At 47.8% G+C, this 15,706-nt stretch overlaps 3 protein-coding genes across 12 annotated transcripts in view; 1 reads left to right on the forward strand and 2 right to left on the reverse strand.

The window, feature by feature from the left end:
- Wdr62 (WD repeat domain 62) overlaps positions 1-8,797 on the reverse strand; it is a 79,682-nt gene extending 70,885 nt beyond the window's left edge. For 4 of the 5 annotated variants that reach the window (XM_072019669.1, XM_072019670.1, XM_072019668.1 and 1 more), the window contains exon 1: positions 8,639-8,793. The gene's annotated coding sequence lies outside the window, so the exon portion shown is untranslated. Of the gene's footprint in view, positions 1-8,638 lie in introns of all 5 variants that reach the window. The other variant, XM_072019665.1, reaches the window with a different exon arrangement.
- Positions 1-15,706, forward strand: part of LOC139995838 (chromobox protein homolog 5) — a 193,930-nt gene that overhangs the window by 16,820 nt on the left and 161,404 nt on the right. The window lies entirely within an intron of this gene.
- Positions 8,987-15,062, reverse strand: Syt20 (synaptotagmin 20). Of its 6 annotated transcripts, none has more exons than XM_072019691.1 (10): positions 14,936-15,062; positions 13,380-13,521; positions 11,774-11,893; positions 11,563-11,654; positions 11,344-11,475; positions 10,802-10,999; positions 10,396-10,548; positions 10,188-10,308; positions 9,941-10,113; positions 8,987-9,871 (listed from the first exon to the last, which is right to left on the reverse strand). In XM_072019691.1, exons 2-10 carry the CDS (start codon positions 13,516-13,518, stop codon positions 9,665-9,667), a joined length of 1,335 nt encoding a protein of 444 aa, XP_071875792.1. In that variant the 5' UTR covers positions 13,519-13,521; positions 14,936-15,062; the 3' UTR covers positions 8,987-9,664. The 6 variants fall into 6 exon arrangements, with proteins under 6 accessions (XP_071875792.1, XP_071875793.1, XP_071875790.1 ...); XM_072019692.1 differs by having other exon boundaries at positions 14,829-14,973; XM_072019689.1 differs by lacking the exon at positions 14,936-15,062 and adding an exon at positions 14,279-14,421.

A 15,706-nucleotide genomic window follows, 5' to 3' on the forward strand; every position in this document is an offset into this window, starting at 1 on the left:
GCTGGCAAAGCAAAGAGAAAAGGCTACGTACGTATTTCGAAGCGTCAGAGTTTGATTCCACCGGGAAAAGGATCAAATCGTAACTCAAAATCGGAAATACTCGCGCTGTCCACTGTGCACAGCGTACGACGAAGAGTGATTTATTAGCGCAAAAACGAAGAACGAACAAGGACGTAGCGGATTTATCGCCTCGACGACTACTCGAGCGATTTCGGCGTTGCTGTCGCGCGGGGCGGAGAAACGAAAAAATTTCGCCAACGAAAACCTATCGGCGAAGCGTGCACGCTTTTTAACTGCGGATTTTAACTGCGCCGACTTTGGAGCTTTCCGACGAGAAATCGAAACGATTCCTGATCGGCCGCTGGTCTAAAACATTCTCCGAGTTCCTCCGCTTCGATATTATAATATAATTCATTTCTTCCGGATCTGTAGCTAGCTGAAACGAGAAAAATACTCTCGCGTCAGTCTCGTTCGCGAGAAGACGAGTCTTCGCGGTGCGAGGAAACCGCGAGTGGATGGACGGGAAGAGCGGCGGAGCGAGCGAGCGAGCGAACGAACGATCAGCGCAGAAATTTTTGCATGTCGCTTCACGCATGGACGAGTCATCGCGCAATAAAAGAATTCTCGGACTTTCCCGTTTCTTCCGGTTGACGGTCTCTCATTGTTTCTTCGGCGAAACGCGCTTTGCCAAGATTTACCTCGTTCTTTTATTCCTTTGCAGCGCGTCGGTCACGAACAAAACGTTTCTTACTTACGACTGTGAAATCGACGTAAACGACTTTCGTCGCGTTCTACCTACGAACGTAATATCATTCGATAGGATTGTTACGTTGTCGGAATATACTTTACTTTTTATAATCCACTTTAATCCGATCGATTCGCGACTGATGGAGCGTGCCGCGATTCCGTAAGTCCGCGGGGCGCGGCGGAGATTCGCGTTAAGAGCGAGGATCAGCCGAATAAACGCAAAAGACGAAGACGAGTCGAGGAAAAAAGTTGAAACATGGCCGGCTAGAGATTCGCCTTTTACGGCAATAAAGCGAGTATTCGTAAAAGTGTGGAACGCGAGTCGACCGCGCGATCGCTCGATCTCGATATAAGGAACTAACTGGTCGACGCGTCTTTTTCCTCGGCTTTTTCATTAACACCGAGAGCCGCGTGGATGCGCGCGGTTTCCCGCATTGTCGCATATGGCTGCGCGTCTGCACAAATGCACCGAGAAACGCGAACGCGATCACGCTCGCGCGGTTCGCTCTATAAGGATTAGCGCGGGATTTCTAATTGCAGAAAAGACGATCGATCGACTGACGTTGGAGAAGAAAGCCGTCCGTTTCTTCTGCCCTAGAATTCGGTCTCCTTTGTCCTGGAATCTACGTTGCTATCACAGCCGAGGTTTATTTTCCAGCAGCGACACATCGTCTCTATCTGCTCTCCTTTCACTTACGCTAGCCGACGTTCCGATCATTAGCTTCTCTTACGGAGCGCTCTATCTAACGCGAGGTAACGCGTGTACACAATCGCGTCGACATACGTGCGTGTACTTTGGCTACTTTGCGATCGTCTGGAATCGCGATACGACTGATAAATCCGCAATATGGTTTAAGTAAGAAGGCGCGCGTTTGATGATCAACAACGGGCGCCGATAATCGCTAGGCAAATTTAAACAGAGGCGATCGTTGCCGTTGGATCGGATCGCTTTGAAGACACCGACTCGCGTTATCTCTGCCAGTAACACGGACGGACGTTCATACTCGGTGGAAACGACGTAATTGGAATTTTAGCACGCGTGCAGAACTCGAGAACTCCGCGCTTCTCTTCGCTCCGACGAGCCAAGAGGCGTCGTGTGATTCATCGTTGCGTCCAGCTCGTTAACTTATCGTTATCGCGCGACATTGAGCCATCGATCGACTAATTGTCTCAGGAAATCACTGTTTATCTACGCGCGATCCAATTCTCTACAGATACGGAACAAGTTGAACGCGTCGACTTTGCGTCTTTCATCTTTGAATTAATTGTCCGCTATTCTTAAACCGAACCAACGTCGCACAGACGTCGGCGCATTTGCATAAAAAGCGAAACAGCGGGCGCGTACAAAAATTTCCTTCCAGGCGAGCGTCTACCGATAGACCCGCCGATACAGCAAACGCGTTTCCTCGTTAAAACGGAACGAGCCGCATACGAAATGAGAGCCGCTATGAAATTCGAAAAGAAAGAAAGCAAGAAGGAGAGAGAAGTCTCGCTATTGACTTTAGCCCTGAGCAAGTAGATACGGAATTACCGCGGCTAGATATTTCCCGACCGTTCTCCCAACTTTCAATCGCTGTACTATACCGGCTCCTTCCATCGAGAGTGTTTTAACAACGCGAAGAAAATTCAAGGACTTCGCGGCCGCGGCAAGTCTCGTGGGATCGAAAACTTGGCCGTGCTCGAGTAACTCTTCGGAGGAAACGAGTTTTCTCGTTGGTCTTACGTTCCCATCGAATCAATTACGCGTAAGAACGCAAGTTCTCGCTGAAGACGTATGTCACCTTACCGACGTCAACATTAATCGCGACTTAATTAATATCTTCGCCGCTTACGTGTAACGAACGAAAACATAACAAACATACCATTGATATATCTGCGAACGAACACGCGCGATACCGCACAAACGAAACTCGAACTTCGTCGTTCCCCGTACGAGATATAAAGCCCGCGTTGAAAACGACGCAACGTCTCGTCCGCTGGAAATAATTTCGCAAGACGAATTTTTTGTCATCGCGGCAAAACGTAGCACGGTCGTGGCGTACACGGTGGGGAAGGTGATCGAACGCGCGACTACTGTTCGATGAAACCGTTGTTACGGGGTAATACCATCAAACGTATATATTTATAGATGTACAGAATGCAGAATGACTGCCTACATCGAAAACTGCATTCTAGCCAACCTGCCCGCCGACGGCGACCCAGTTATGCATCGGCGTTCTCGAATTTCTACTTCCAGACGTCCGTCGTCGTATCCTATCCGCGTATCGATGAAACGACCAACTCCGAAACGCTCGTGAACGCGACAGATCGTCGATTGCAACGATTTCTCGGTCTTCGAGACGCAAGCAACCCCCTATGCGCGTGCTTCTCCTCTCGAGTATCGCGTATCGCGTGCGAAACGATCAGAGTCGCGATACTAAACTAAGCAATCCGTGAAAGCGTTTTTTACGTGCTGAAATTCAATACGCTCCGTCTTGGAAATTTAAATCGTTTTAAATCGGAAATTACGAGACTCGCCACGTTAAATTGCCGCGACCCAAATTTTTTCTTCGAGTGGATGCTCGTTTCGCCGATGCGTGGTAAACGCGAGGTGCCCTCTTCCTCGCGGCGAACTAACGTTCGTTACGATTGCAGGGACGAGAGACGCGAGACGAGCGTGGATTTAGCTTAATGGCCTGGGAACCGGGCGCGAGAATTATCCTCGAGCGGAAAGTACGGTAAAATGGTCAACGCGCGTGTTCGTGCGCGTTCCTGCTCGTGCAACGGGAACCGTCATCAGACGCCGCGAATGCAAAGAACCTCGTGGGCTTCCAGCCAGCAGCCTTTCGAAAGTTTCACCCCACGCGAGCCAAGCGACCAACCACCGCGCTTCGATGCACCGTTTTTTGGCGGAACGAAACGACACAGCTGCTTCGTAATTTTACGGGGCTTTTACGAGGGAACCGCGTATACGTAGCGCGTTGACCGTCGTTGTTACGATCGCCAACGCGTTATCGTCGTCGCTCGAATAGACGTACTACTCGAAAGATGAACGCGCGGTAGCGATCGTGTCGTTGCGTCTAATGTATCTCTGTTCCTGGCGATTGTAACTAAGCGACATAAAATACGTCTGCGCTTGGAATTCGAATTTAAATAGGAAAACCTGCATACAAACGCAACGATTACGACTCTACCTGGTTGTTTTGGTCGGCGAGCGAATCGATTCGAAAGAATCGCGATCGTTCGCGGTACGAGAAGAAAAACCGGCGTGTTTCTCGCATCAAATATTCGTAGCATAATAGGCGCAGTTCCGCTGGAATTTGTAACTGCGATGAAACCGCTTGCACCGGACTCGCGGTACTTTTTCCCGGGGCAAGCAGCGTTTAACCAGAGAAACGAATTACATCGATGCACCGGATGCAGTTGATACACCGACGATTAAGCCGGACCGTGGACCACAGCCCCGCTTTTTGTTCTTCCTTTAAGTAACCCAAATAAACATTATTTTTTTCGTGCCACCGAACGTCCACCGAAATAGTAACGATGACGCTCTTGATCCGTGAACGACGATCGCGCCAATCATTGTTCGATGGTATTTAGGAGACCGCCTATTTTCAGACCACTATTTTTGTTTTAAATGGCTTTCGCGACGTTTGCAAACCTCTGCCAACCGCAGGCACACGCGAATCCCGATGCATCACCGAGCAGTCACGCGATTCTAGCACCTTACTCTCCGCTTTCCTAATCGGGACGCCATTCTAAACCATATACGTACGTACGATCAAACGACCCATTATTCCATTTATCGTTCGAAAGCTCGCAGTTATTAATTTTCCAGCGCCGTTTCGGTTCTGCGCGTCGCCATATCCACATATCGTAGAAATACTTGCAGCTGGTAAGGGCGTGATCGATCAGCGCGAGGGTCGGCCCGGCAGCAACGGGTTCGATTTTCTATGGAATCTGCGTTTAATTAACGAGCACGGGGACCAGCTGCTGTATTTTCCATCAGAAATTACGAGTAATTGCCGACTTTACAGACACGGCTCGTAGACTTATTTGTTTACGGGTTTTCGGGTATGGCCGTGCGTGCGAACAACGGTATCGTGCCGGTTGCTATTGTTTAAAAACGTGTACACGGTTCCCGAGCTATTCCGAAACGTGGCGACGGATCTGCGATACGATCAGACTCGAACGTAAGCGAGGTCGATGGAAAAATCGCGAGGAATCCGATGACGTTGGCTTATAAAAAGAGGAAACGAACGACGATATCCTTGTGGAAGCTGCGTTCTCCGCATTCGGGTTTCTTCGTGGCACGCGTTCGATAAACGTTCGAGACGACGCGTAGGATAATAGCAAGCGACAACTTTTTTAATTCAACAAACTGCGACTTTGTTGCGGCAGCGACGGAGGATCGAGCAACTTTCACATAGAAATTGAAAAGTTACGCTTCGCTTCGAGTCGAGTCGAACTTTTCGATTCGACGGATTTTCGTCCGACGTTGGGAACTTTTCCTTCCCGATTTTCCAACTTCTACCTCGTCTGTCGAATTAAGGAATCGTAGCGAGGCGACTCCATTTCGTTTCTCGCGTCTTTCTCTTCTCTTCCTTCAACCTATAAGCGTCCTTACACCTTCCATCAATTTATTCGTCGCGAGTAATTGCCGTGCAATTGGCTACGAGTTTAAGATACGCGTGACTATAATTCGAATGGTAAAATATTAAATTGACGACTAAGTGATTGCGGATTTTGTCAATATCACCTAACGACAACAAAAAACTTTGCAACACCATCGATCGAGTAAACGCGACAACTGTCCGATGCCACTTGAAACATCCTGCGAAAACTTTTCGCGTGGAAACACGCAACCGCGTGCAGCAGCCCGAGAGTTTTCTTTATATCGCAATTTTGCGTGATACTATTGGAAAAATCGAGAGCGTTCGATTCGTGGAAATTACTAAAGTACCTGACTAAACTATCGAGACAGTGAGGCGAGAGAAGAGACGAGGAAGAGTCGGGATACGAGCGGCGGTAGGAAAAGGAAAGTGACGAGGAACAGGTAAGAAGACAAGAACCCAAATACGCGGAGAAAGGGTTGGAGAGACGCGTGGACGTTCCGGAATCTTTTTCCCATGCACGTGTACGTAGATCGAGCACGTCCACGTCGCTAGCCTCTTTCGTTGTTGCGCAAAAATCATTTGCATGACAATGAGCCAGAGCCGCGTGTCGCATGGCATAGCTCGTCGGCCGAAAAAAAAAAAAAAAAAAAAAAATGCGCATCGACTCTAAAAAAAAACCTGTGGGAAATCGAGCAGCCCGCACCGCCGGGCATCGCGCGTCTCTCGCTACGCGGTTCGCTCTATCAAACTGCCCGCCGACCAGTTTTTTCCCGACCCCCTTCTAGTAACAAAGTTTCGTTTCGTTTCGTTTTGTTTCTGGAACAAGCTGCAGCCAGCTCGGCAATTTCTTAGAAAGTTCGTTACCGTTAATTCGTCGATGGTTGCGTAAACAAAAAGCTTGCTAACGAACTGGTTTCGTATTTTAAACTGTACAAAAAATGGACGGAAATCCGACTTAGAAATGGACGTTCGATAATAAGAACATCGCAAGTACAGCGAACGAAGTACAGGAGCGATATCTTTACGTATATCGTACGTACGTTTAACCGCAAAGCATGCTTATTGCGGCGACGAGCGTTTCCAATAAATTTCACGAAAACAGCTTCGTTATTAACGTTAACAGCTGCGTTTTCGTTTACTATGCATCTACTTTTGTTATACAAAGTGTGTCGTTAGGTGCGAGAATCGATTAGGAGACGCGGTACGCACGTTGATGAAAGCACGATGATAAATATATTGTTTCGCGGCAGCTTCTAAACGCGACGGGTAAACCGGTACACCGATAGCAACGTTAGCGAAACGCGCGTTGATACGATATTTCTTCGCGCTTATTCGCCGCGCTAAATGTACATACTTGCTTCCTGCAATTTACAGGTTGCATGTGTGACACCCGCGACGAGTACAAATTTGCCGCGGTGTCGTCAAACGGTGCACGATGTAGGTACAGTCGTTTAAACATGTACCACGTTGGGATATCGATAATAAGCGCGAGATCGAGTTACCTAGTCGACATTCCTCGGCGCCGATAATAGCCGGTACACCAGTGTCGCGTCGTTAAATCGAATCATAGACGATCCACGTCGGACATCGACTCCTACCGATACCTACGTATTTGGAGGATGCACGCAAAGATAAACGCTACCTTCTTCCTTCTTCTCTTTTTTTACTACAGCCGAGGGACGTCCTTCGCGTGATACGTCAACAAAGCCAACGACGACGGTCTTTCGCGGAGATCGAAGAACCGCTAGCTAACTTTGTCAAAAATGTCCCGCGTATCGTTGCCACGCGACGCGTTTACGTCGTTTTCGCGTAACGAAACCGAAAAGCACGATACGAAATGACCGATCGCACGCGATCGCCGTCGTCTCGAATTTGTTTCTGGAGAAACGAAGAAACGAAGCCAGCGGCAGATTGCGTTCCGAGGTAAATAAACAAGAGCAGAACGCAAGAACCAACGTTCGTCCGTCTCGGAGGGGGAAAAAATACAGAAAGAAACGGAATCGAATAAAATTCCAATCTCGCTATACCGGCGATCGAAATTTACGAGCAATCGAGGTACGGCTGCGTGCGCGTCTTTTGTTTTTCGACTGGATTTTACCTTCGATGATTGATAATACTTTCAGCCATATCGAGGTGCACTCGAAAAAACAACGTACGATATTCTTTTTGCCGATGACAACATATATATATATGAGAACGCTCGTGGCTATTTACTTAGAGATATATACGTACGTACATAGGCGCATAATTTGGAAAAGGGTGATCGGTTGACGGACCTCCCGCGTAATCGAACGCATAACGCATCTGCGACACCATACGCGTGAACCGTTGCGACAACCTGACGCACGTTACGTACTAACCGTTCGGAAACGCGTTAATTGCCCACGCATTCTCGATAACGGCATCCGATTATTTCGTAACTTTCCTTGCCACCGTATTGTCTCATTACCGACAGCGATCTATCTTAGATACCTGATCGAGATTACCGCGAAAGTATACGGGATATCGTGATGCGAAAGGCTGCGCCATGAAACCTCTTTTCAAAAGAAGGGAGAAACGCGACTTAACCTAACGTAATGGCGAGGAGTAAATAGGAAAGGGAAGACAGATTTCGAAGAGAACCGAACGGAGATACCTTAAGCACGGGGCGAGTCGTAAAATCATTTTGGTCGGAGTGAACCGGACGAGAAGGGTGGCGACGTAGCCAACGGACGCTCGGTACAAACTCGATTCGTTGGGGATCGAAGTGCACAGGTAGTCGACATGTTCGTTTTTTCGCTTGTGTGGCTTGACAGCGGAACACGTGAACGGAGAATTCCAACACCGGATGATTTCAACGGAACTATGGAAATCTTTGCGCAATTTACTCGCGAACGATGTTATCAAAAAGTTGCGTCGACGACTCGATCGCGAGAGGCTTTGGCTTTCGGGAAATCGGTGGCCTTCGAGGAGTTTTCAAGCATCTCGAACGGAGAATCCGAGCGTTGCTATTGGACGATATTCAAAAACGGTTGACATTACCGCGAGAAGCGGTTTCGATACTTTGTTCTTTTCAAACATGGATTTCGCGTCTGGCGAAGCCGGCTGTTCGTTTCCCAATCGCGACGTTAAATCGTCGATACCGTGTTTCGTACGATACCGACGCGTACAATACGATCCGAGAAAGATAGCCGCGTTAAATATCGTTCTACGTGGAAGGACCCCGGGAGCGCCTTTGGAGGTTACATTTCCAACGTAACGCTCTCTGACTCGCAGGAAATCGTGCAGGATGTCGATAGAATAAATCGGTTACTCACCGTTCGACGAACGTCCGCCTCCTCGTACACGACACACTTCTCTCAGGTAATGTAACTAAACTCGCGACGTATAAAGGGATAACCGAATAATATGAATACGACGAGGACGAACACAACACACTCACAAGTCACGAAACAGACTGAAGCTGACTGGCCGGGCACCCCTCTCTTCGACGTTGCTACGAGACCGAGGCGACGCTATCGCCCTCTGTCGGCGACACCGCAACTTCGCAACGCTCGCTCTCCAAACCCGCCATATTTCAAACGCGTTCTTTTCTTTTTCTATTTTCTCACGCGATTAAATGGAAATCGAAAAAGATGGTTTAACCGATAATTACACAAAACGTGTAACGGTTATCAACATATCTAGTACTATTTATTTCGTTACATTTTAAATAAGATTCGATATATTAACAAAGTACCACAAATATTTATAACATTTACAATTTTCGCGATCTTTGGTTGCACTTTTAAACGTATATATATATATATATATTTATCGTATATATTATCAAATTGCAAAATAAATATAGAAATATATTTTACACGTTTACGTGTATATGTATAACGTACGATATAACGTTATTGCCCAAAATATACTATATCTACGGAAACCGATAAATATTACTCGAATTTACATCTGCGAAAAACAAAAACGAGATAATAAAAGATCGAAAATTCAGATAGTTTCGAACAAACTGGCCGAACAAAGCATCTTTACGTGATTCTTGTTTTCGGCATAAATGTACCGACTATGGCACTGCTTAACCGTTTAACTATTTAACGCAAGCGTCTTTGTCTCTGACTTGGAAACGTTTGGCAAACGTCTATACAAAGATACGATATCGGAACATCGTCCCTTTGCGTTGGTTGAAGGTAAACGCATGAGATGGTCGTGAAAATATACTTTCCTATTGCGTTATCGAATTTCTTCGAATAGTAACAGCAGTATGCACGTTTATAGACAGTTTGAGCAATAACGTTGGATCATCCACCTTCCGTATTACCGTTGTTGTTCTTCGGTCGTTATTTCAATACGTGCCATACGGTAACTAACTTTCTAGGATTTTGAAGTACGGAGAACCAGTGTAGCCTTTCCGTCGACCCTCTGACTCCCTTTCCAAGCGCGACTTTACCGATGGATGTGTCTTTCGACTTTTGAACCGACGTTATCGAATCCTCGCTGTCGCTCGGATGCTCTATGGTGCTGGCAGCAGGCTCGGCAGGCGCAACCTAAAATATTTCCCAGTCACGCGACATTTCCTTCGTAAATCGTAAACTGTCGTCAAAATTGATACGCACTTTGCCGCGCAATACCACGAGAAATTGCACTATGTCTAATTGATTGTACGATACGTCGAACGTCAGTGTTTCGTTGAACTCTGAGTGCGAATTCGCAACGACGAATCGGGTCTTCTTCTTTTTCATTCGTTGGCCTGTCCTTCCATTGAGCATCAATACCCTGACGTAAAAACCTGGAAACAACGAGCAGCGATAACAAAGTACGAAGAAAAACGAAGATGCGAGTAAGTTTACGTGCGGCGCTTACTAAAGTCGTTCAAACACGACACCGGTGGCGTAAACTTCACGTCGCGTACTTTCATTACGTTTATAGTCAGTCTCTGCGCTGTGGGTAAATAACTAATAGCTAATAAAATGTTTCCAAGCGCCTGCAACATGTAACAAAGAACGTCGTGTAAGCGAAGAGGAATCGAAGGAGGTAAAATCGAAACGTTTGATATATTTTACGCCAGTACCAAATTGGACTGCTTCATTCTGAAGTTGAACATATGAATCTCTGGACTCTGTAGAACGTGCTTCGCCTCCTTCAGCGACACCCTCAGCGTGCTCAGTTCCGTGTCGTTGGCGTATCTGTCGCGATCGTACGCCGCAAAATCGAGAATCCATTCCTAAAAAGGAAAAACGATCGTGTCACGTAGCGAACGCATCCAGAGAAATAGAAAAACGCGTTCAAGTTTCGTGGCCCGTTTTCTTCGCGCGGAATTACACATTCGACGTCGATACGTTTGTTTAAACCTTTGTTCGTTATGTAAAATATACTTTGTTCGAGCGAGTTTCACGGTAGATGCGTTTGACGAGTGACGTGTTTTTTAACCTTGAGTTAAAAGAACGATAGGATACGCGCGATAAAAACGTACGTACCTTAACTTCGTGAGGTTTTACGTTCGCCACGACGAACGTTTCCTTGAAAACGGGGCTCGCCGTGTGCCTGACACCCCTCGTACGGAAACTGTGTAATTTCTGTCGGTTCCTGTGATTCCACGATTGTTTCGTTATGTTCAAAGCCACGTACGGTTCCAAGGTGCAGTTGTATTGCTTCGGAGGAAGGCCGGATAACGCCTGCACACAGTGCACCGCTTAAAATTTCTTCTTCTTTCGTCGAAGAAGAAGGTGTTGCGAGTCGGTTAATCGCGCGATTACCCGTCTCTCGTTCGATACGAAGCGAACTACCGTGCGTTTTGTCTGTCGCTAGAAATTCGTTACGTCGTTCCGTTGTTAACGCGGCCTTTAGAACTATACGTATAGGTACAGCTGATGAAATATCGAGCAACGTTGGCGAAGTGAAACGAAACGAACCCGAGGCCGTTGAACGTCGCGAGTCCTTAGAGATTCATAACTCGATTTCCATTCCGACGAGAAAGTAGGCACAAAGGAGGATCGGATGAAAGGAAAGCGTTTAATACCTCGATACCAATAACGAGTTTGCCGGTAATAGTTTCGTCGCAGGGCGGCAAGTACTGCAGGCTTATCGTCAGTTCCGTCGGGAATTCCTTTTGCTTCCTCTCGGCTTTCTGTTTATCCTTTTGCACCAAATTCTGCAACGTAACACGCGCCGATCGATCAACAAGGCAGCACGATCTCGGCTAATTAAAATGAAAATCAGCACGGTTAACGGAGCTCACCAGGGTGGACGAAGTATCGGTGCAACCGAACTGAGCGTTGTTGGAATTCCAGGAATTGCCCTCGATCGGGCTGGCGTTCTCGTCGATCGTACCTGTGCAAAAATTTATCAACGTGTTGTTAACCAGTGTTGAAAGGAAGAGAGGAGGAAGAGGTAAGAATTGGACAACAGACTGATAGAAGAAACGGATAAGAAAAGCAATCGAACGGTACCGTTGCTGCTGCCTTCGTACAGGCTACCCAATCTCCATGACCTGTAGCTGACATCGTTCAACTTGACGTTTTCATTCTGTTTGCTCTTGACACGCAACGGCACACTTTTTGCTTCTCTCTCTGCAAAGAATTATTCTCGCCTTTGATTATGCAATTTGTAAACAGCGGCGATTGCTCGCCGCTAATTGCGCTTTGGTTAACGTACGCGTAGCGGACCGAGTGCCGATTTCTAAAACGTTCGAACGACGGGCATTCTAGGATTTGAAACGTTTAACATGGTGAATAAACGCGTGTGAAAGGTAAAAGCTAGTTAATTTTGCGATTAAAAAGCGGAGTACTCGACATTTTTAATTGGCAAGTTCATCGAACTTGTAACCACGATTCAGGTGACGCGACGCTCTTTGTCGGAGGAAAAAACGATACTCGTCCGATGAAAGAATTTATCAAATTCTTGCGTTGCCTGGTGGATGGGCGTTTTCATAGCGGCGCTATCGAAGACCTGTGTGCAGTTAGTTTGCAGGATGACATACCTAATTACGTAACGTCGCGGAGGAAACGAAGGAAACGTCGTCGTTTGCATGTGTGTATAAATATAACTGTGCGAACAATGGCGTAATGTATCAACCGCCGCGTATACACACGATTCGCGATTCACCATGCAAGAATTTAAGCTTCCTTCCTTTCAGGCAAATAGTCTGTTCTTCGTTGGATAAATGTCGCTTCGAATAAAGGAATCGCGCTTCGCATACAGCCGAATAATTTTATAATCGGCGTGACGATACGCGACACGTACGAGCTGAAACGAACGCTATAGAAACTAACGCACGAGATACGATCTACGATAAGTTTCGTGACTGATCCGTGCGTTCTTGTCATTTTAGTTTTTACGTAAACGCGTGCGAAGAATCTCCGTTCCACATAGCAATTGAAACGCGTCGAGCAGCGTTCCGCGAGTGGACAAACGCGAGCATCCGGTAAACCGAGCGATCGTCGGCGTATTAGCGAGCCGAGGCTCGAAGGCCCTTTGGCTCGAAAGGTATCAAAAGCGAGGCGTACGCGCGATTATTTTTCCCGGCACGCGTTTCGTGTACAAGCACGTGTGCGCGGAAGCAGAGCTCGCGGACGTGCCGAGAAAATGAAATACCGCTGGCTTGGCTCAGTCGCCAGACGTTTAATCAACGCTAAGCACCGACACCAATTGCCTGGCCGCGAGTTCGGACAGCCGACAAAACGATGCGCTGTGTCGCGCTACATCCTCGTTTCGTAAACTCGGCATATTCGTGCGCTAAAGTAAACGATCACCCGGCTCACAGACGGCTCGTCGAACCACGTCGCTTCGATAGATCGACGGATAGTTCCAATCGGAGATGGAACGCGTGGCGAAAATAAAATAAAAAGCGAGCAATCATCGACGCACGCTTTTCGTCGCAACTTGCAAACAAGCAGCCCTTAAGCGAAATCTAAGAAACTTTGTAACTTGTCGCGCTTTAATCGCGAGCGCGATACTCGAGCGTATGGATCGAGCGAACGTTCTCAAAGCTCGTACGAATGGCAATGTTTGTGTTAATAACGCGATACGTGTTTGGGCGTAAACGGCAGGGCTTACTTCTTTTCACGCACTCGTATCCAAGGCATCCTGGCGTGAGAAAACAGGCGATCACGAGCAAGAGAAGGACGATGGCCAGCGCTGCCACTACGACGATAAGAATTCGGCCCCATGGGCCAAAAAGGTCACCGTGCACCATTCACTAGAAACGTTCCAAGATTACTACGGATCGATGTTAAAAACAAACGATCGACGATCGATCGGAAACGACGGTTAGTCGGCTTTCTAGTTTCACCGTTTTACGGTTTACTTCGTCCCGATGCGGTTGACTACGTTACCGAAATTATTCCCAAACGTTTATCCGAGACGTGCTGTGTGTCTCTGGCGGTCGACGCGGAGAGCAGGAAAATTACTCGCGTGTCGCGTCACGTTCCGTATATCTGTCGCGCGATTCTCGCGTCGGAGGAAAGAGAGGAAAGAAGTCGAGTTAAATGCGCGCAGAAAACACTTGTGCTTTTCGCGCTCGTTTCTAACCGCTCGAGAAAAATGAGAGGAAGCTTCCGACGTGGAGGAGCACGTCGAGCCGAATGCAACCACCGTCGCTTCGATCTTTTTCCTCTTTATTCGAGTTGCACTCGCGTGCCGGGATAAAGCGCTGGTCGGAGGAAACTCACGCACACCGAGCGCACCGTGCGAGAAAATCGCGTACAGATACATGGCGTATACCGGGCGAATCGAGCGTTTGTCTCGAGTCGTTTTTCAGCCGAGCAACGTCGCGAAGAACGTTATCGGCCGCTCCATGTTCTCCTTCCTCCCGGATATTACGTATCCTTCCTGTCGAACGTAAGACGCTCGATCGAAGCGAAGCCGAACGTTCGCGCGTCATCGCGATAAAAATTTCTCGGTATTCTCCTGCGAATCGCCGAATTTCTGGACAAATTCCGCAGGACGATACTCACTCGGCCAAGACAGCGTCCCACGACGAGAGGATGTTTCGCGGTTTCGCGCGATCGGACGGCATTCGCGAGTCGTCGACGAAACGACGACGAAACGGGCCGAATGAACGAATCGATCGCGGTGACTTGGTGCGCGATCGTCAACTACCGGTGAACGACGAACGTAAGTACGCGGCTGCATAGAAGGAAGAACGAGTAACGCGCTATCTACGCGCCCCTCTCCCCAGCTTCGACGACTCTACTCTACCTACCTCCGCCGCGACCGCGGCCGGTAGCCGCCGGTGCGCGACTTACGTTAACGCATACAAAATGTACGAGCAATCGGAAAACGTGGATCGATCTCGATTCGATCGACGGTAGACTCTCCACGCTGTCCACGATCCTCGGCCGAGTTCCTCCAAGTCGAATGGTTTTAAACGCGCCAACGTTCGAGTCGCCAAGACGATTTCACGGACTCACCGGCTAATCTTTCGTTTAAATACACGATTTACGTAATCGTTACGTGTCCTTAGGAATCGCTCGGAGCCAATGCATTTACGAATACGATACGAACCGTCCTGTCCGGATTTTCTCGTCACCGCGTCGCGACGACAGTTTTCTAAATAAGACTCGATCGTGTGAAAAGCAACGAAAGAATTTGATCCTTTGTTGGCATTTTACCGTAACACGCCGTTATGCGCGGGCAAACCTGAACGCTCAACGAGGAAACTGTGGGTTACGACTGATAACGCGCGCGCTATCGCGCCTGTGTTCGCCTTGCCTATCAACAGGACCGATGATAGAGCGCGCCCATAGACAATGCCACCGTGCATATTTTTCAACAGAACGTTACGTACGTATTACGTCGTATGTACGCGTTTGCATCGTACGGTAAGCTTCGACGAGCGTTCACGGTCTCCTGAAAAATTACAACTCGATCCACTGATTCGAACGCCGCGTCGAATAAATCGATTTACGCGCCACGTATATTGCGACGGAAGGAACGTTGATAGATCGTTCGCATACGCGTTCCCTTCTGACAACAAATTATCCGCTGTTTGACAAACTGTTCTCCGTGATAACGAGTGGCTCGTGGTAATGGTACGAGCGACTTAAAACACCTGTACAGTGGAACAGAAAGTTTCACAGGTACGTCGCTCGATCGTTACGGTCTGCGAAACGATCGCTCGTTTACCATCGAAATACCACAGATCGTCGAGAGCAACGTCTCTCGAAGAGACGAAGATTCTTTCTTTTTTTTTTTTTTCCAAATTTTTCCAAACGATTCTTCGTTCTTTTCCCGTGTATACGATTGCCAAGTAAAGTTCAACCAGTTGCGTCGCTACACCGCAACGATGCTTTTTCCCGCGCACACGAATATTGCTATTTTCTTCTCCTTTTTTCACGTTGCTCTTCGCGTCGACGAACGTCTCGGTTTCGAGAAAACCAAAA

Source organism: Bombus fervidus, chromosome 16, assembly GCF_041682495.2.
Source record: "Bombus fervidus isolate BK054 chromosome 16, iyBomFerv1, whole genome shotgun sequence".
Lineage (NCBI taxonomy): Eukaryota > Metazoa > Arthropoda > Insecta > Hymenoptera > Apidae > Bombus > Bombus fervidus.

Excerpts from the sequence above, each read along its gene's own strand:
- Syt20 (XM_072019688.1), bottom strand. The coding sequence starts at position 14,456 with ATGCAGCCGCGTACTTACGTTCGTCGTTCACCGGTAGTTGACGATCGC. Across the intron at positions 11,000-11,343 it reads AACTCGTTATTGGTATCGAG|GCGTTATCCGGCCTTCCTCC; the intron begins GTATTAAACGCT and ends CACTGTGTGCAG. Across the intron at positions 10,309-10,395 it reads GAATGAAGCAGTCCAATTTG|GCGCTTGGAAACATTTTATT; the intron begins GTACTGGCGTAA and ends TACATGTTGCAG.